The sequence below is a fragment of the Rhinolophus hipposideros genome (genome assembly GCF_964194185.1).
Source record: "Rhinolophus hipposideros genome assembly, chromosome: 8".
Taxonomy (NCBI): domain Eukaryota; kingdom Metazoa; phylum Chordata; class Mammalia; order Chiroptera; family Rhinolophidae; genus Rhinolophus; species Rhinolophus hipposideros.
In genome coordinates this window covers 89706201-89727674 of record NC_138054.1, presented here as the reverse complement: position 1 = coordinate 89727674, position 21474 = coordinate 89706201, and the positions used below count along the sequence as shown (strand labels likewise).

The window sequence follows — 21474 nt, the reverse complement described above, 5'->3', positions numbered from 1 at the left end:
ACAGGGCTTCCTACATAGTAATTGCTCCGGAAACGTGGGCGATTATTATCCCCAGGTGCAAACCTCTCCCAGACAGAAGCCACCCATGCCCAGTAGGCTGCCTTTTTCCTTCAACAGCCGTGAGCAGACTGCTCCAGGGGCCCCAGAGCTTGCTCCCCCCAACACCCACCGCGGCCCTCACCAACCAGCAAGGCAGAGCTGAGCTTCCAACATCCTGGCACCTCACGCTGCTTGGGCATCTCTCACCTGGTTCCTCCCTCTCGGGCCCAACAACGTGCAGCACTTCTAGGGCAGTATACTTGCTGATTGCTTCCTTCACTATTACTCACAACAACCAGCTAAGACACTGCCAAAGAAACACTCACAGCTGGCCCTGGCGATGACTCGGGGGGCAGGCCTCTCGTGCCTCTCTGTATGACCTGTGGAGGAGAAGAAAATCTGGGGAGGAAAGAGAGAAGATGGAGGAGAAAGCTGAGACCGGCAACATATCCCAACACGTCTGGCCCACCACTAGCTGACAAGGAGGAAAAAAAAAAAAGTCAGCACTTCCCTGGAAAAGTTAGCAAATGACCGTAACTGTAAAAAGTCCACGTGTCTACATGAAAAGGAAGCAATAGAATAAAGCAGAACCGACTTCTTCCCCATCCTGGGCACCATTTAGACAGTGTATCAGTCAGAGTTCTGCCAGAGAAACAGAACTGAAAGGAAATTGAGATTAAAAGATTTATTTCAAGGAAATGTGATTGGGGGCTAGCTGGGCCAGGCTGAAATCTATGGGGCAATCTGCTAGGCCGGAAACTTTCAGGCAGGAGCTAACACTGAGCCCACAGGTGGAATTTCTTCTTTCACAAGGAAACCCCAATTTTGCTCTGAAGGCCTTCAACTGATAGGACGAGGCCCACCCACATTATCAATGATAATTCTTTTTTTTTTAACTAGGCAAAGAACTTTATTAACCTTTGCTTCAAACTTTATTCCCACACTTCTTCACCTTAATTAGCTGCAAAGAATGATTTGTGTCTAAGCAAAAACTGAAAAGAGCTGCAGTGTCCAAGGGGCTTGGGCTTAAAAATATGAGAGATTGAGATTTTTATCAGATCCATGAACAAAATTTAAAAAGCAGTCATAATATAAAATAGCAGCTCCCAGTAACTTCTTCAAGTTTTATCTGCTTCAGAAGTTGACTCAATTCAGTTTGCTTCATTCTTGGAAGCCTCACCAAAATTCTCCACAAGATCTGGGACTTTATCATCATCATCCTCTCCAGGAGCAAGTGGTGCTTTTCCATCCACAGATGATTTGGGCAGAGCTTCAGCCAGTCTCCTTAAAGTAGTCAGACTGTCTGCACCGAGCCGGTTTAAGATGCTGGGTAGCATTTCTGTCAGCTGGTTGGTCTCCGCATGGCCTATGATGGTGAAAGTATTCGCTGCCAAAGAGGCTTGAACTTTAGGGTTGTTAAAGTGGTTCACTGTTCCTTGGTTTGTGAACATATTCACCTCTTCAATACCAGAGATATTGTTTACCCCTAACTTCTTTAAGGAGAACTAAAGTTTTTTATCATCTGCTGTAGCTGTTCTGTGAACCACCTTCTTCTTTCTGCGAGCAGTTCCTTTCCCACCAATGCGCACTTGTGCCTGCCGTTTGGCGAGTTTCTCCTGGTTCACGATACTTTCTTTCATCTTGTTGGTGAGGACACGGGGCCGTGCGGGGGACTAGGGTTGGCGCTCAGAGGGTCTTGGGCAGACCAGCTGAGAATAAACGCACACACACACGGGGACGCCAGATGGCAGCTAGCTCAATGATAATTTTTCCTTCAAGATTGTAGACGTGGACCACACGTGCAAAACACCTTCACAGTAGCACCTAGATTTGTGTTTGGCTAAATCACTGAGTACCACAGCCTGGCCAAATTGACACCTCAAACTGACCATCACAGAGGCTGCTTGCAGATCTAATGACTAAGTACTAGGTACAGACCACCGATGGGACAGTTCCTCTTCTGTGTGGGTGTGGGGACACGGGTGTTTTTGGGAGGGTCAATGTGATTGCTACCTCAGCACGGAAGGTCCCAGAAACCTGAGTCCCAGGCAAGCTGTCACAGGTGTAAGCGGCTCACGAGCCAGCACAGTCTCTCTGCCCGAGGAGAAAGCCCCTCGTAGGCCTCCCCACATACTCAGCCGGACGCAGGCCACAGGCTCATCCTTTCTGGCTATGAAATGTCCAGTGGGAGCTGATGAGAGTTCGCTCTTACCTTTGTCCTCTGCCTCCCAAAAGGGGACCCCGCAATACTCTGCCTACAAAGCAAGCCAGGCTGGACTTGATTATGTTTTAGTGTGGGGAATAAACGTCTCTAACGTGTCAAATTTTATCCCCAACGTAAGTTCCAGCAGAGCACTTTTATCAGGTTAGAACACTGGTTCTCAGCCTCTCTATGCTAAGAATCACTCCGGGGAACTTGGCAAACGCAGACTCCCAGTTAGTTCCACACCAGGGCTTCTGACTCATCAGGTCTATGACAGAGCCAAAGGCACTTTCTGCAGTGACCGTGTCAAATCAGTACAGGACCAAGCAGGGTCATGATGTGCAGTCTCAGCTGGACCAGGAGGAGGACCTGTGACGACTGAAAACAGAGGCAGACTTCCCCCGCGATAGACACTGCACCGCCCACAGTGGAGGGCCCTGTGCGTCCCTCAGGGAGGGGCACATTCTGCCCCCAGCTGAGGTCTCCAGCAAGCACTAACAAAGTGTGGGAAGGAGGAAGACGAAGGACAGGCCAAGTCCTCGATCCAGCCCACACTCTAGTCAGAAACAGTCCTGAAGGAAAAGATGGTTCAGAAAACCAAGACCAGATGCCCCTTCTGCTGCTAAGCAGCCCTGCCCCAATTTCCAAGCAGAACCCCATTTTCTGAATCTAGGCAGTAAACTGGGTGGAGGTGTCTGCATATGAAGGCTGCCCCCCAGGCCAGGCACCAGGGCTGACCAGCCAGGGCCCTCGGACAGAGATGACCATCTTTCCAGTTAGAGAGGAGGCCTGGATGTAGAACACTCTTTCCAGTCATAGAAAAGAAACTAGGACTTCGAGACAACCTTCCCAATCCAAGAGAAGGCCAGGATTTTAGGCAAGGGCAAATGATTACTCAATGCATGAAATTTGACTATATTCCATGAATTACAAAACACACCAAGTCCGACTTCCCTGGAAAGTCACAGCCCGAGGTCAGAGTGGACAGATTTAAATCCAAATGTACGTTCCTTTCTACTGAAAGGCCTTTGGTCCAATTACCAGGCGAGCTTCTGCTGCCTTAACACAAGATGGTTAAAGGCTCGAGCTCAGTTCAGAGCCCTGATTTTGCCCTCACCCCACTTCTCACACGGGCCCTTGAGCCCCAGGCCCGATGTGTCTTGCTCTGGAGTCAGCACTTCTGGTCCAGAGAACCAGGAGGAATGCGAGAAAAGAAGTCATTTTTACTAGGGGAGTTTTAAGTTGCTGGCGCTTACATTTTACATGGTAAAGAAAAAGTGGATTCTGACAATAAGGCTCTTGGATGTTATGATTCTTGGGAAAGCAGGAGCCCTCTCTAACCAGGAGCTGTGTAAGCCCCCCACTCAGGAAGCCCCCCTAATCCCACAGCACGGCTTTCAGAAAGCATGAATGTACCCATCGCTTACTGACTGAGCACCTATGACGTGCTGACGCCATGCTGGTGAGGTGACCCATGCTGTCCTGGGCCACGGGGGATCCATGGAGAGAGAGATGGGCAAGAACTCACGGACATGAGCAGCTCTGAACCACGAGAACAAGCAATTCTGAAGTGCTCATCAGTTGAAGAAGCTCAGTACTGAGAGCAAGTGACGCTTTTGCCTCACAGACACTCCCACCAGGCTCTGACAAGAACCTGTGGATGATCTACTACCAGCTCTCAGTGTCCTCTTGCACTTCACAATGACGTCGAAAGCTGGAAGGAATTATTCTACCTTTGCATTGATCTCATCTGGAAAACCTGACCCGGCGACAGGATGGTGATGGTGGCTCACAGGAGCTTCCGAGACCCGTCGTCCAGCTTGGCACCAGGGCAGGAAAAAACCTACCTTCAGAGTGGGGATCTCAGGGATGGGTCCAAAAAAGACCAAGCCTCAAAAATTACATCAGGTCTGTGTCTACTGGAACTAGCTTCCCCAGTGGGGCAACCACCAACCACCCTGTTAACCCCCAAGTTTCAGGAGCTACCTGAGCCCGCCCTGAAGAAAAGAAAAGAAGCCCCAGCAAGTTGCTGGTAGATGAGGTTGGTGCATGCCTGTCCCTCGGCTGGTCCCACAGCATCTCTGGGTGAATGGCAGGCATGCTTGCTGGCTCGTAGGCACTGCTAGCCAGAGCCTGTTGCCTCTGCCCTTTGCAGTCAGAAAATGGGTTGACCTAATGCTTGTTAATATTTAGAACCCTTATTTTTTTCCTGTTCTAGATCTTGGGGATGGGACCTTGAGCAGCCAACTCTGGAACGCAGCAGGTTCATCAAGAGGGAGAAAAGCTCCAATGCTTGAAAAATCACTAGCCTGGATGCTTAAGGAAGAAAACCTGTCTGGGGAGTGAAAGGCTAAGCGCAAATACCGTGATTGTCTAAAACCGTCCTTGCATTAAGAATTGAGTACAAAAAAGAAAAAAAAAAAGAATAGAGAAATAAAAGAAATTAAGCATAAAAAATAAATTAAAAATTGAGTATAAAATACATGTATTTTAGGAGTTATTGTTTACCCACATATCAGTTCCAAATCTGAATAAATTAAAAATTCCTGATGTACCAGATACTGTTGGTTGCTTACCCCAAATCCATGGGCCCCCTCTCCACTCACAGGCCCTGATTTGGTTCAGGTAAAGCACACCCCCTTCCCTAGTCACATGACTCACGAATTCCATCACAGTAACCCCTTCCCTGGCCACTGATTGGTTGGGTCAGGGGGCATAATTTTAACCAATGAGACGTGTGGGAAAGTCAGCAGGGGCTTGGGAAAGGAGTCCTCACTCATAATGAGAGACCCCAGGAAGCGCCTGACAGCATGCAGAGGCAGCAGAGAGGAAATATGGAGAGAGCCTAAGTCCTTGACATTGCTGAGCCGCTGGATACAATCCGTCACAGAGCTGCCTGACCTCTGGACTTAGGTTTTACAAAATTCTTATGTTTTGATTATTTGTCATTTTGAATGACATTTTCTACTACCTGCAGAGGAAGGAATCCTAATGGATAAATCCCATAATCTAAGCAATTTGGGTATCACAAATTACCTTGGAATTTTTAAAAAAAGAGGCAAACCATTTAACACAAAACTTCTCTGTCACATAAGGCTCAACAGCAGCAGAAACAGCTTTCCTGCCTTCTCTCTACAAAGTGCAATGTGCAAGGGGAATTTCAGGCAGTCATGACATCTGCTCGCAGCCTTTCACTTCCCAGGGGGCATCTGGGCGACGGCCTGCAATACTGGCAGACAGGAGACACAGACTGCTGAGAGGAAGACGGTAAATACGTTTTCAACCACCGTCAAAAAGGACAAAACCCGTCCTTGTTTCAGGTGGAGGGCCCGGGGTTTGTTCTTCAGAACTGTGCTCCCTTCTTCCTGTCCTCAGGCCGGAAATCCTCTAGCAGATGGTTAAGGGGACATTCACTGGCTAAAAACGCTGGAGCCTGGTATTCACAAACTGAGTCTTCTTGACAGGAGAGGTGATTTCAGAACCTCAAACAATTTTACAGTAATGTCCAACCTGAGGTGCTGCAATGTCAATTTGAGTTTTGGGAGAAGCCCAGCAACTCGGTGTTTCTCTGAGTAGAGACCAAGGGTGCTGTCGGGATAAAGCCGAGCCCTGGGGCTGAGCAGAGCACCCCACCCACCCAACCCCTCCTCACGAAAAGGCTGACCACACCACAGCAAAGCCTTCCACGGGCTTTCCAATTCCAGTTACAAAAAAAACAAAAACAAAAACTCATCCTCTCTGGACCTTGCCTTCCCAGTTGGCCATTAAACATCCAGGCTCTGTAAGAAATTTGCTTTCAGAACCAAGGATCAGACAATTAGAAATGTTTTGCTAACACCAAGGCCAAATTTCCTACACAAAACACCAAATCCTCTCCAAACAAATTCTTGATTTCCCCAGTTAACCCCAAAGGCCGTTTCTCAAGTTGTAAGTGTTCCCTGAAGTCGACAGTGAACAAAATCAGCAGAGAAAATAAAAATGTGGGTTACCTGCTTTGTGGGCTGAGGGAGGGCAAGGATCAGGCCTTTAGCTGTGGTCCCGCACCTGCGGTGGGGCTGGCTCCACCTGTCTGACCTGTCAGGCTTGCTGCTGCCTCTGGGCCTGGCATCGCTGCCAGGGGCAGGGCTCATGGCCAGCACCCAGGCCCCTCTGTAGGTGTGTGTTCACCTGTGGAGAGGTGCCAGCACCAGGTCCCCTCTCCTCTCTGCTCCCACCTGTGACTTACTCCCCCTCCCCCCTCCCCCTCTACCCCAGCCAATCAGCTACTGGAACATCTCTCCTGAGTCATTTGGAGTCTAAACTCATAGTTGGTGGAGAGAAGAACAAAAGGGAAGAGGAAGAAGGAAGGGGGAGAGAGGAAAAACCCAGTCCCCATACCGACCGACAGTCTCTTGGTGATGGTCAGAAGGTGTAGCTGGGTGGGACCAGAAGCCTAGGCAAAGCCATCAGGGTGACTATCAGGGTCAAATTCCATGGCTGCTCTTTCTCTCTGGGTGGCTATTTCAGGAAAGTAGCTTTGACTGCAGCAGTCAATAGACTGGCTACTGCAGACACTGGAATCCGGAAAACTCAGAGCTCCACCAAGCCCCAGCCCAAGTAAAGGCTGGGAGAACAGCCCGAGCGAGCAAAGAGAAGTTCCAGGACCCCAGTACTCTGCTCCGAGTACACACAGGCCCACCTAGCCCGCTTGGCACCAGCCATTCAATAGGATCACTGAGCACCTGGGATACTGATTTGTGAGAGGAGGTCCTGGTTTGATGTATGAACCAGGGTGCTGACAGGCGTGGCTGGGGGGGCTGGTGGCATGAGGCCCAGCAGCATCACCACCTTCTTCCTGCTGTCCCAGACTAAGAGGCCTTAGCAGCCTGATCTAACTTCTCTTCCCTTTCACTGTCCATCCCCAATGCCCGTCAAGCACAGTGGGTTGTGAGCCTGGGAGCTCACAGCTGTCTGTGTGCAAGGTCACAGGTGTGCCTGGGGGAGGAGGCCTGGTCACCTCAACCACTGCTCAAGTTCAATCCTGTGCTTTGGGTGGTCCATTAATCCGAGCCCCTGGGAGCCACTGCAGAATAGAAACAGTGACGCTGAAGTGGAGCCGTGGGAGTCCTCAAGTCTTCTGATAACCAGGGTGTTCAAGTGCAAGGTAGATGCAATCCCTACTAGGAACTCAGAAGCCCCTGCCCTAAGGAGACAGTGAGGCGTAGAAAGGAGCCAAGAGAGGACCAGTGGTGGAATTCAGACAACCCCACCTTCTTCCTCCAGGTTACATCACCTAGGCGGGAAGAAGGCTGCTTGGGTTGGGCGTGGCAAACTACCTCAGGGTTGACTGTCCTCAAAGCAACACTGCTTTGTGAAGCCCCGTCTCCAAGCCAGCGACTCTCTCCATGACCGTGACTGCAGAGGGGCCAGCAAACAGGCTGAGTATTGCTCAGGGAGCCCAATGGACCCGGGTGGGACCATCCTGGGACCTGACTCCTCCTTCTGGCTCTCAAACAGCCAGTCCTTCTTCCCCCATCAGTCCCGGGTCAGAGGCCTTAAGAAAATCCCCAAGTCCTGGCCCTTAGAGCATCAGCTAGTCACTGGGCTAAGACTGAAACTAATGGGAGAGAAATGCTTACGCTTTCAGAAAACTGAACTGCAAAGGTGCTTGCAGTCAAATAGTCAGGGGGGCTCTGCCTGACCTTAGATACTTCAGGAAGTATGTACCAAGCAGAGCTAAAAAAAGAAGTTGAGGGTTTCTGCCTCCAATTTAGTAGACAGAATTCTTTTAAATTTACGTACAAAGTCCCATGATATCTCATTTGGGATCCCCCAAAGTGGGAAGGCTGCTTGTGGTTACAGCCGGGTGAGTCAAACAAACAAATGAGCCGATGAGATCAGCCTTTTGGAGAAAGAACAAAGAAAACCACCCAAACAAGAGGCCTTCAAGGTGTGGAAGCAGTGGTCCCGGAAAGCCCACCTCTGAACCCTGAATCCAGTGGTTCTCAGTGCAGGGGGGAGCGGGTGATTTTGTCCCCCCCGCAGATATTTGGTGATGTCTGGTGTCATTTTGGGCTGTCAAAACTGGGGGCGGGAGGTGCTACTGGCATGTGGTGGCCAAGGGTGCTGCGAAACATCTCACTGTGCACAGGACGGCCGCCCCACCACAGGGAACTCTCTCACCCCAAATGTCAGTGGTGCTGCCATGGAGAAATGGCTGTGGTACAATGGAAAAAATATTTTTCTGTACTTAAAAGTCCTGGGTAAATGGTCACCTTTAGTCACCAGAGGGCTGCTGGTGGGAACACCTCCTATCTGCAGTGAGGCCAGGTGAGAACGGAGTCAGTACCTTTGGAAGGGCGTCTGGGAACAGATCCCCATCCCCCACTCGGACAAGCTGCAGGGCTACTCCAGGCCTGCACTCAACCCTGGCCAAGGGTTCAAGGCCTCAGAACGTACCCCACTGCTGCCAGCTCTGAAGAGCTCACGGGAAGCGATGGAGATGGAGTGATGATGGTTCTCATTATCACAGCAGATGCCTCACCTGGGACAGGTGCCTCACAGGTGGCAATGACCTTTCACATACTTTGCCTCAGCTGAATAAATAAAAGCCTCACCCATTAAAGCAGTCTTTCTGCGTTCCTGATCTGCCAGGCGGGTGGAACATGCAGAGGCATCACGTCCAAGTGCTGGAGGGGGATCGGGGGAGTAAAGAGAAGGAAGAATATCTACCTTCGCATCCCATGAAGGCAGGAAGCTGAGTGCTGACCGGACCCCCCACCCAGCCCCCACCCCGAGCTGAGTCCAACCAAAGACTCCAGAGTCACCCTGAGTGTGGGGGGCTCCTGAGTAACAGGGTTCGCAGAGCCTGAGCCTCCGGAAACAAGGAGCACCTCACACTCCCAGAGGTCTTCCTGGGCTGCCACAAGGCTCAGCACACCACCAACAGAAACCACCCGAGAGCTGGGTGGATACAAAGGTCACACGCCCACGGCTGACAGCGGCCAACTCTGGGGAGTTGGGGGGACAGACAGGCCAGCAATGGGTCCAACCCATTAACTTCATCTACCTCTGGATTGTTTCCCTTTTTATGAGTATTATTACTAATTTTCTAATTTTAAAAGAACATTAAAAGAAAGAAAGAATGAGGGCAGAATATCTCGCATCCACACCCGCTTTTCTGGAAACACACTTCACCCGCTCAGGAAACTCTCCACTGGAGTCTCACACAGGTTGCCGATCAGCGTTACCAGACCCCAGACAACTGCCCCAAGTGGGACTCTGCAAAGGCCAGAGGGAAAGGGCAGGGGCCACTGGAGAGCAGCTCTCTCCAGCTAATCTCAGGAAACTGGGGTTAACCAGCTCACGCACCAGGCCAGGCGCCCACGTAAGAGGGAGGCTGTGGGCCCTACACCCCCAAGTCTTCAGCCAACACCCCGAGCAGGTGGGCCTTACCACCGAGGATCCCCTCAGACCACAATGAGGTCCTAGATCCATAGCTCGCCCCTGAGGTTCACGACGAGGAGGAAAATCATGTGCGGCTAAAATGCACCCCACCCCCACCCAGCACCTTTCAGCTTGGCGCCTTCTGCCACCCAGCCTGCTCTCTATTAGAACAAGGCACATTCTCTGGAACTGCCATGCCGGCCACCACTGCGCCCCATTTCCCGACCTTCAGAACCCGTGATCTGGTTTTCCAGACCTGAGACTCAGCACTGTTGCTCCTGCTACAAACTTACCTCTCTCCACCACGAGAGTTCCGGGCTCCCGTCGGCTGCCTCTGCTACTCACAGCCTGATGACTAACTCTCACAAATGTGTCCCCAAGACCTTCCACCTTCCTAGGCCTCCCTGTCCTGCCAGAGGAACCCAGACACCCAGAGACAGGCCAGAGCTGGGTGGACAGGGGCTGACCTGGACAGGCGCTGGGACATCTCACATGCTCTAACATTCTCATGGGCATCTACTTCCCACTAACCTCAAAGGCAAGACTAGAAATGCAAGTTTGGCCATAACAATACCACATGTTAATGCTACTGTGCATATTGCAAACTGCTGTGAAGAAAAAGGGATAGGTTGATAAAATAACCTGAAGTTTGTGTGTATGTGTCTTTAGCTTAGGAATATACAGGTACAAAGGCAAACAAAAGCAATATTCCTAGTGGGCTGGAAGGAGAGGTGACTTCAATGCCACAGAGGTGCTGCCACACTGGGTCACACAATAGGGAAGCAGCTCCCTGAGCCCCAGCCAGGGGTCTGGGCACTCCGTGAAGGCTGCCGGCTCTGGAATCTGGGACACAGGAGGGAGGGGTTGCAGAGATACGAAGCCAAGCAGACATGAATTCACTGCACTGGATAGTAAGTTAAGGGGGGAGCCTACTTCCTGGCCTCCTAAGGGAAAGGCTCAAGGAGGCGGATGGGGACACCATGTCTGAATGTGGTCGGACAGCTTCAGGCCTGAGAGAAATTACAAAGGAGGTATGTCTGTGCCCCCCCCGCCAAGTGCTGTCCCTTCTGCTGTCCTCACCTACTTTCCATCTACACTCTCAAGTATCCGACATCCTCAGACTTTGCCTGACCTCTGGTTCACTGAGCCAAACCTGCCCTCAGAAGAACATCAGACACCCCGACCCACAAACTGGTTGGATGAGCAGGAGTCTCATCCACTTCAGGGGATTTTGCACCTGAGAGTCAAGTAAATTTACTGTCTGGTTTAAGCCAAAAGAATGAAGCTCTAACTTTTAATTTTCAGCCACAAACCAGCTCATTGTAGGCGTGGCAGTAGAAAGGGAGATTTTTCCGAGATCACAAGCCAGGGCCTTCTGCCCACTTGGATGCTGACTCTCCTGCTTCTGTGCCTTGCGGAGCCGGCCTCTCTGCCTTGAAAACTCCCCTGCCAGCTTCCCCAAACAACCCTTACTCATCCTGCAGGCTTTGGTCAGCACCCCACTCCCGGGGGAAGCATGGTACACCCCAACTCTGGGCTCCCGTGCTCACCTCGAGCTTCGTCCCATCCGTGTATCATTTGTCCCCCCTCTACACGAGACTCAAGACGAGCTCCCATTTTGTATTCTCAGCACCTAGCACAGGAGACAGGACACAGCAGACGCCAATAAAGGTCTGTTGAAGGAGCAAGGGCGGATGGGAGGTAGAAGGAAGACAGGTGGGGCCGCGGGCCAGCCTGCATTCAGAATCAGGAACCTCGGGCTCACATCCTTTGCCAGCTTAATGACCTGGCTGAGTGGCAGGGGTCTCGTCTGTACTAGAGGGTGCTCAACATAGGTGAGGCAGCAGGTGGGAATGTGTTTGAAAAACTGTAAATGTAAGGAATTATGCTTACAGCGTAGACTGCCTTTGAGCACCCCTAATTTCTAAGTTAACAGTGATGTGGACTTTTCATAAGTTTATGTGTAATTTAGGTGCTTCAGAAACAGGAATGCCACGCTCCACAGAACCATATCAAAGTGTGGTCGGGAGCCCAGACCCAGCCTGGGAAGTCCACTCAACCAAGCACCTGTGCTCTGAGCAGACCTCAGACCCCTGGAAACACCTACCGGTGACCCCTGGAGGGCAGGGCACACTTCATTTCATTTCTGTATCTTGGCACCCAGCATAGTGATGGGCCAGGAGGTGGAGAGCACCCTGACATTCGTGAATGAATGAAAAGGTGAGTAATTCAGCAGCAGCAATATCAAGTGGTCCCACTATGTGCCAGACACTGTTCTAAAGCCTTTAGCTTCACCCCCGAACAATGCCCCCCCCCACCCAAGGCTATCCACGTCAAATCTGGAACCTGTGAACACGACCACATTTGGAAAAACATCTCTGCAGACATGATTAATTAAGAATCTTGAGATGAGATCCTCCTGGATCATCCGGGTGGGTCCTAAGTCCAATGACAGGTGTCCTTACAGAGGTTGGAGAGACAGAAGAAGAGACACAGAGGTGACGTGAAGACAGAGGCAGAGGTTGGGTGACGCAGACACAGCCCAGGATGTCAGGTGGCCCCCAGCAGCTGGGGGAGGCCCAGAGGACGCTGTCAGAGCCTCCAGAGGGCGTGGGGCCCTGCTGACTTCAGACTTCCGGCCTCCACAACTGAGAGAAGAAATATCTGTTGTTTTAAGCCACCCAGTTTGTGGTGCTTTGTAGAGCAGCCACAGGGACCTAATACACTCCTGGAGGCACCAATTAATGCATCAAACAACTTCAGCAAGGAGGAATGGGGTATGGAGGGGTGGGGAACAGGGGAGGGTGGAGTAAGAAGGAGGCCTCTTAGCAGCCCAAGCCAGTGACTGAGTTCCCGCCCTTCCTCAGGGATGTACTGTGACCCCCAATACTCTGTTCGGTTACTAGTCTCATATTCTGTTACTCTATACTCCCCTTGGATAAACACATCACCCCAACTTTGCAGTTAGCTGAAATTCAAAATCAAGTAAATGACATGACTAATATCAAACAAAAGCAATGAAATCAAAGCAATGTTGTGTTTTCTAACGACATGCATTCCCTTTTGCGATACTACTGGGTGGGGGCAGGCTTGCTCTTGAGGTCGGCTGTATTACCTGGTACCTGACACCCAGTGCTGACCTGGGGGGCTTAATGACCCCACAGTAATTTACAGGTAGCAGCTCAGAAGGGAGGAAAAGGTCTGCTGAGATCAGATTCCCTGACAAAACCAAGGAGAGACAAGTGAGAGGCAGAGAACAGAAGGAATGGCCGTACTACAAGACACACCAACAATACTAAGAGGCCCAGAGCTAGGAAGCTGGGGCCTTCAGGCCACTGTCACACACTCCACAGGAGGAAAAGGTAAATGGTGTTTATTCTGTCTGAAGCAGCATACTGTTCCCTTTGCCTGCCTGTCCCTGCAGTGCACTCCAGGGTGGCCCCCCCACCCACACGGAGTGAAGCCGCCCATGATGTCCCAGGCACAGCGTGTCCCCCGCTCTCCTCTCTTTAACGCTGTCCTGGATGCCAGGGTTACGTGGCCACGTCTGCGTCAGCGCCCAGCACGGATGATCTGAGGCACACGGCACAGAAGGAGCGTACCAAGTGTGCCAGCCACGTGAACACATGCATGAATGAATAAAGGAATAAAAAGAATGGGTGAATTTGAGAGTTTGGATTAAATGTCTGCATTCTTCACGGGGCCTCCCTTCTCTCTCTTCTGACTCCGCCTCAAGCTTCTGTATCTCCGTTTTTCATAAAACTCCTGGGACATTTAACCACGGACTCAGCCAGGATGGTGTTAATTCCCTGGAGGGCAGGTCCTCGTAATCCAGGGGGATCAGGGGGAAAAAAAGTAAGGAAGGCTGGAGAGAGGGGTCCTTACTTTTTATTTTTTTGGTAAGCTGTAAACTATTGACCTGACAAGATACTACAAGGACAAAAGGTCCACAAATAGAATTCAAAACAGTGGTGGACAGACCCTACTGGGGCCCCTGGGATGGTGGCCTCCTGTTTCTCACACCCTCTGCAGTTCCCTTCCTTTGAGTGTGGGCGGGTCCTGTGACTTACTTCTAACCAACAGAATATGGCTAAGGTGACCAGATGTCACTTGCGTAATAGCAGTTCTCCAAGCGCCTTCACACCATTTCAGTTCCACGGCACTTTGCAGTCCTCCTCCACTGCAGTCACAGCAGAGTGACTCTGAGGCAAGCCCTGGCTCTGCCATAACCACACTCGTGCCCAGCGATGTAAGCCCCTAAGCCTCATATGTAAAATATCCGTTTCCTCATATGTAAAATAGCCACGAGTAGCTAGCTCCCTCACAACATTGTTACAAGGATTAAAGAAAGTAATATTTGAAAAGTGCTTAGCACAGCACCTGCCACACAGTAAGAGCTCAATAAATGTTATTTACGCATTGCTTATGTACCTTCTGTTGTCCAGACTGGGCCATCAAGTCAGTGCAGGCAGTGACGGCCTGTCTGGCCTGCGGTTGCACAGAGCTTTGTACCTGACGGGAATCAAGAAGTATCTGTGAACAAATGACCCATCTCATGGGATCCTCCTAGCAACTCTGGCAGGTCGGCAGGACAGGAATTATTTATTCCAAGGTAAGAAAACGGGTTGAGAGATGTTAAATTGTTGCCCAGTACCGCTGAGGAAAAGAGAGGTAAAACGAGGAACGTCTCACTCCCAATGTTCTCAGTATTTCTTCACTGCCTTAAATACAACTCCCATCAAAGTTATTTTGACACACATTTAAGGATAAATATGAGAGTTAGCCTCCAGTACAGTAATTAGGCTTAAATGGAAATGATTCACATAAATGAATATAATCAGCAGTATGTGTACACAGTAAAAGCTTGCATTTCTGGAAGCATTTGGGAGAAGGTGTGATTCTCTGGGAATGAGAGAGGAGGAGACGTGTTTGCCCTTTTTTTTTTTTTTTTAATTCAGTGTGGAATGCTGTGGCTTATGAGTGGCTCTAAGGGAATGCAAATTTTGAAGTTGTTTGGGGTTAAATGGCTTTTGAAGGGATAGGACAGTCCTTAGTGGGTGCCAAAGTGGGGGTTTCTAGAGGGCTATTGGGCCCCCCAGTGCAGGCTCAGTCTGGAATATTACTTTGGGTCTATCCTACCTTCTCCCCTGCTAAAAGCCTGCTAAAAGGCCAGCGAAGCTGTCTTCTCACCTTTTCAGGCCTTCTCTACCTCCCACCCCGCAGTCCTCCCCTGGTTCAGCCCTGATCAGGGAGGTGGGCGGTCAGGGCAGGGACGGCTGGGTGGTACCCAGCGTAAGTCAATTCAACACAGGCCCCGAGCAACTGTTCCTCAGCAGATTATCAAGAACTGTCTGTCTGTCTTTCAGGGCTGTAGGCGAGGGATTTAAGTTTGCTTTGGCGTTTGGGTAGATAATTCAGAGAACGACCCTCCTGGTGGTGACTCCGGAGGGGGTGCTGTGTAAGTCAGTAATCGATAGCACGGTCTAGGATTTTAAACTTGCTTCACCCCGTCACTGGTGGGGGGTTTCAGAATAAAAGGGGGTCATAGCGACAGTAGTCTTGTCCACTTTCAAGTCCATTTTAATTCATTTTAGTGTGAGATGATGTGATAGCCTCAGAATGTTTAATGTCAGGATGAGGAATCAGTTCGGCTCCAGTCAGCTAACACCCCTCCCCCCACAGAGACACCACCCTCCTCCATGGCAGGCCAGCTCTTTTTCCTCTGGATGGACCCTGCCTTTCCTCCGCCCACTTTCACATCTGCTGAGTGTTGAAAGTCCCTTTTCCTCATAGGGAGCTGATCTGACAAGAGGAAGATAGAGCTGTCCTGAGGTATCGGGAATCAGGTGGGACTCGGGTAGGAGTTGCCACAGGTTGCTAGGTGAGGTGGGGAGGCTGGGGGAGTGAGTCAGCCATTAAGACAAGCATCGAATGACAGTGCAGTAAGAGGTCACGTGGCACCATGAGGTCAGAGCGGCCGGGGACTGGACTAGATGGCGGGCTCCCTGTGCAGGAGCTCCCCCCATGCTTTGAGGTCAGTGACCATCTGCCCACAGCCAGGGACAGGGGGTCAGGGTTTCCTTTTCCGCATCAACCCAAGGCATTTTACTCCACTTAAGTATTTGTAATACTAGTTAACAACAGCAAAAAAGGAAAGCATTAATTTTTAGGAAGTGGAAGAGAAGGATATTTGCAATGCAAAAGTCAAACAAACAAAAAAACTCCGAAAGCCTCAGTAGATTACATCAGTGTAGAAGGTTCTCCTGATCTAAGGAAAGTATCAAATATCTGTGAAAGCGGGGCTCTTTATCACTGATGATACCTAGTATCTACCAGAGCAGCAGGTTCCACAGTTGATGGACCTGGACATCGAGGGCCCCAGTGGGGAACTGAGGTGCCTTCCAATGGAGAAAAAACATCCACATTTGCGATTGGACCTGCCCTCCAACAGCCTCTGCATAACATCCAGCCAGGTCCAGAATGGGCCCAACCACCAACTATTTACATTCCTAAGGACTCTTTACTCATTAAAGTTGGGACTTTAAGGGACCCCTGCCAGCTGTCTGTCACACAGCCTAGAAGAAAAGACGTCATTTCTATGGGTGCAGAGCCAGGACCCTCTTCCTCAAGGTGTGATGTACACAGGTACTCCTGCCTGCTCCTGTCCTAACACAAGACACACAGGCAACGCCTTCAGTAGAGGCCACAGGTACAAACTCAGCAAGAACTCCTAGACAGCTGAAGGTGAGATGGCACCCCCATCGCTCCCTGGGGAGGTGAGTCCTGGGGCCTGCCTGCACCTCACCCTTCATCTATCAAAAATGAGAATCATAAGCCCCAGGCCCTCCTCACCTCACAGAGACCAGAGAACGACCGCCAGGTACCACACCTCGACTGCTGGACTCTCCAGCACGAGCAGCAAGAGTGGGCCCGGTATGCTTAGCCTCGGTGGGGTCACCCAATCTGAGAGGATGGAGGCCAGAGAATGAAGACGGGGCCTCTGGAGCAGGCTCTCTCACTGTCTCCCCACTCTCCCTGCCCTCTTGGCCCTGGGGGGCTTCAGCCATGCCACTCCATCAACTCCCCCTTTTATAAGAACCCTCCCTGAAATCCAACTCCTTTACCTGTAATATAAGGTGCTGTATAAGTCAGTAATCGATAGCATGATAGCACATTCTGAATTTGGTTAATGCCATTCCCTTCAATGTACCTTTCCTTTCACCCCAACTGCCTCAGAATCTTGGCTGCTCTCCCAGGTTAGAAAAATCCCTTTTACTTTCCCAAAACTGCCTCGGCTTCTCCCCAGCCCTGTGAGCCCCTGACATCTCAGAGCACTTACTATGTTATTACATTCCCAGCGGGCCGTTAGAAACTCAGCACTGCACAGCAGTCATACACTTCATGCCCGCATATATCCATCCATCCACCCATCTACCCATCCACCCATCCATCTTTCCATCCATCCATCCATCCATCCACCCGTCTACCCACCCACCCATCCACCCATCCATCTTTCCATCCATCCATCCACCCATCCACCCATCTACCCACCCACCCATCCACCCATCCATCTTTCCATCCATCCATCCATCCATCCACCCATCCATCCAACCAATATTTAGCGAGTACCCACCACATATCAGGTGCTGCTCTGTCACTTCCCTAGTCCATTCTTTCCCCATTCTCCAAGATGACTATTTCCCACCTTCTGTTCCACCATACCCACCCCCTCGGCAATCTCACCCAGTCTCATGGCACTAGATACCATCTGAGCCACAGAGCCCCCTGCCCTGTCCTCTCTCCTACACTTCAGGTTCCAATATCCAATACCATCTCCACTTGGGTGTCCAACAGGCAACTTGCTCGTCAGTTCAGAACTGCAGATCCCCCATAAAACCCTGCAGCCTGCTTCTCCCAGCTCTGCCCATCTCAGTCAATGATTCACCCATCTGTGCAACGCATAAACTTTGCAGTCCTCTCTTTGTCTCCCCTTTTTTTTGTCCCCTCCCCCGCCATGTCCATCTCGCAGCAAACTGTTGGCTCTACCTCCAAAACCTACTGCCTCTCTCCTCTCCGTGCTACAGTTCTAATCCAGGCCACTGTGGTTTCTAGCTGCACCAAGGAACAGCCTCCAAAGGGTCTCCCTGCGGCCACTCTTAGCCCTGCACATGCTTTTACACAACAGCCAGAGTGATCATTTTAAAACAAGATCATAACAGTTGCAGCTCAAAACCCTGCCAAGGCTGCTGCACATTACACTTGGTTTTCATGCTAAGTTCTCAGGGCCTACAAAGCCCTCCATGACCGGGCCCTGCCTGACTTCTGTTACCCCCTCACCCCCAGCTCATTTCTCATGTGCACAGAACACAGGATCTGCATTTGCTGGCCCTTCTGCCTGGAAAGCCTTCCCCTTCCCTCAATGACACCAATCCATGGCACACTTAACCCTCCTACCCCTTTATAGCATTTATCACAACCTAACATTGTCATAAATATTATTTTGTTCATTCATCACCTATTTCTTCCATTGGAAGACCAGCTCCACAAAAGCAAAGGTATGCCGATTTGGTTCACTGCTATATTCTCAATGCTGAAATGAAGTCAGCACATATCAAGGACTCAGTAAATATTTGTTGAATGAATGAATGAGTCCTTTCTGGTTATGTTTTTATTAGATAAGATCTGATCTCCTCTAACCCAAGGATGAGTAGCCTATAACCAGAGACAGCATATTGTCCATCCTTTCATCTTCCTACACCTCCTAACCCAGGGGCCAGATACAAGGGCAGGTTCAAGGCTGGGTGGCAATCAGGTGACACGATCAATGGGAAGTGCTGCCTGGCATGCTGTGACGAGAAGGACCTAGAGGCCACTCTACGTTTAGCATTATTGATTGGTGATGTGTGCCAAGAACACGAGATGGGGAGTAAATGTGCAGTCAGTCCAGGGATCCTTGAGGCTGGAGAGAAAGTTGATCGGGAGGGCAGAACAGCCCATTCCCGGCCAGACCAGGTTTGGGAAGTTCGGGAGGCAGGTCACTAACCCACGTGGCAGCATATGCCAATGGGCCCCAGGGTCGCAGCTGATGCTGCCCCATCAGCCCTGTGCTCCTGGACAGCCCCTCAAGGGGAATGCTGGCAAGGACAGGCGCCTCCCCACCAGCTCAGCCCACCCATCTCGGCCACTGCTGCACAGCACTAGTGGCTCATGTGGGACACAGAGGCTCAGGGAATGGCCACTTGTCTAGAGCTCTCAGACTTGGGGACAGAAGCAGAACTGGCCTCCCATAACTTACAGTGGGCCATTTTACCCCATTTGACATGACTCTTGGCATCTGCTAAAGAGTTCCTTCCACAGGCAGTTATCCAGGAAGCCCAGCTACTCTTTGTTGCAGACCAGCATGGATGCTCTCAGGAGGGTACACATAGGCCCTGGGTCATCTTGCTCCCTTTGCCCCACCAGGCACAGAAACAGTGAAGACACCAGAGCCTGGGCTCCATGCCTGCTACCCAGCCACATCTACCTAACCTTCGCCACAGTGCCACCTGCTCATCTCAGCCATGAGCTCCCTCAGTCTCCATGCTGACCTGCAGCTCCCATGCTGGACCCGGGCTTCAGCCAGCCCCGGGGGTTGATGAGGGTAGGGGTTAGGGGGCGTCTTGCCCTCACATTCACCCTGGGGACAGGAAAACTGAAACCCCTTCTCCTATGCCTCTCTTTAAAACACAAGTTGACCTCTTCAATCACACTACTTTAGTGACAGAAGCACTTTTCACATCCCCTGAGATTTTTTGCAGCCTCGTTGGGGAGCCAGTCTCAATGCCCCTATTCTCAGGAGGTCGAGGTATGTGCTCTGGTCTCACGTGGGTGAGCAGCCGCAGTAAAACTACAGCCCTGTCTCCACTCCAAGAGCAGTGAGCCCTCCTGCACCCACCATGGAGTGCGAGGAAGAAAGAAATAACCAGCCGTGCAAAACCCAGAAAAGGAATCCTTTCTCTCCAGAGATTATGAAATCAAAGAGCATTTTGTTGCTGCTTGGAAATTCTCTTTATGACTCGGAGGCCACACAATTCAATAGGGTTTCCATTATTATTATTATTAGTATTAAAGTACTTCGTCTAGTTCCTGCCTCCTTCTTTACGAACTTGCACACAGACTGGAAAACTCAAGCGTTTACCTGCGCTCCCCCTTGGACGCGGCGAGCAGGTCCTGTGGGCTTCCAGCCCCCTCCTGCCGGGGCCTCGGCAGCAAAGCTCCCGCAACATCTCGAAATCCCCGACTCTGCGTGGTCACTGAGGGAAGCAGCCCGGCTCTGAACAAGCCCAGGCAAGCCCAGGCGGAGCCGGCTTCTGGGTCCTCCCTCCAGGGCGCGCCACCGGCCCCGGGGCGGGAGACGCGTCTCTACTGCCCGAGATCCGGGGAGTGGGCGCCGAGATCCTAGGTGGGGCGCTGGCACAGCTCCCACCTGAAAAGGACAAGGACCCACGTGGACAAAGGAGGAGCGGGTGGGCGCGGCGCCAGCCTGAGCAGGATTGGGTTAGGGGGCGCTGCGGGTCACGTCGGGGATGGGGTGTGCGCGCTGCCCCACGCGCGCAGCAGGGGGACCGCGCGCTCTCGGCCGTAGGGCGGGTCCCCGGGAGCGCGGTCAGGGTCCCGGGCCCCTCCGCCGCCGCCGCTCGGGCTGCGTTTCCCTGGCCACAGCGGCGACTTTGCGTAGCCCCCCCAGCCTCTGCCCACTGCAGGGTCGTGGGGCGCGCCTCCCGGAGAACATGCCCCGGGCTCCACGGACGTCGTGACCCTTCCGGGGTCTCCTCAACTTCCGCGGCGGGACTGAAGGCGGGAGGGCCGGGGGGGGGGGGGCCTGTAAGAAAGCAAACAGAAACCACGGGGGTGCTACCGCAATGCTCAGCCCACCCGCCTCTACTCGGGAAGAGGGAAGTAGAAACCCGCGTCCCAAGCGCCAGTGAGGGAGGCGTCCCGGTTCTGGACCTGTGGTCTCCGCGACATTGACGGCTTAGAGAGCTCGAAAGTCCCACGCAGCTCCCGACTCCGGGAGCCGGCAAAGGACTTCTGGAGCCAGACACAGGCGCCCTGCCGCGCCCCGCCCCCACTCACCGCGCCCCCAAGTTCCGGCGCTGCGGGGGGGGCCCCTGGGGTAACGCTGCTCCCCGCGTACGGGGGCGCAGGAGGGGGGGCACAGCGGGGGCGCAGCGCTCGGGAGCTGGGGGCACCGGGTGAGCGGTGCGAGGTCGGCTCCACTGGGGGTCTGGGCGGTCCCTCCGCACCCGCGGCTAAGGTTCCCTGAGACACAAACGCGGATGCAGTCTTCGAGGTCCGCGCCTCTGGTTTCTCGCCATTTCCACCCTGCCCTGCGCGTGGGCGGGACGCGCTGGGGGTCAGAGAGGACCCACGTGCAGGGGTGGCCATGAAGATCCCCTCCGCTGTGGGGAAGGGACTCCCCAGCCACCGTTGTAGATTCCCACCCAGTCCGACATAGTCCGGGACTCGGGACCCTTGGGATACAAGCTGCCCTGAGGTCCGCCGCGCCAAGGTTGAAGGGACAGGGAGTCCCCCGGGCCTCCCCTGCCCTGGGTGTTGTTGCAGGATAGAAATCGCTTCATCAGAAGGAAAGCCTCGTCGCAGACTCACGTTCTCACACAGGACTCAGCGTGATGCGCCAGAAACCTGGCGGACAGGGCGTCGTCCTCCACGGGGACAAGACTGAAGGGCGAAGGTCTCCTTGGCCTCGTGGGGCAACGGCTCCTGACAGGGAGCGCTGGAGACTCATTCATCTTGCACGGGGATAA

The 21474-nt window shown here is 52.2% G+C and overlaps 1 protein-coding gene across 1 annotated transcript; it reads right to left on the bottom strand.

Annotated features, from left to right (window-relative positions):
* Positions 1 to 1190: 1190 nt before the first annotated feature.
* Positions 1191 to 1590, bottom strand: LOC308500779 (transcription factor BTF3-like; the record flags this gene model as incomplete). The annotated part of the gene is made up of 1 exon (XM_081056102.1): positions 1191 to 1590. Exon 1 carries the CDS (start codon positions 1488 to 1490, stop codon positions 1191 to 1193), a length of 300 nt encoding a protein of 99 aa, XP_080912228.1. The 5' UTR covers positions 1491 to 1590.
* Positions 1591 to 21474: the final 19884 nt, after the last annotated feature.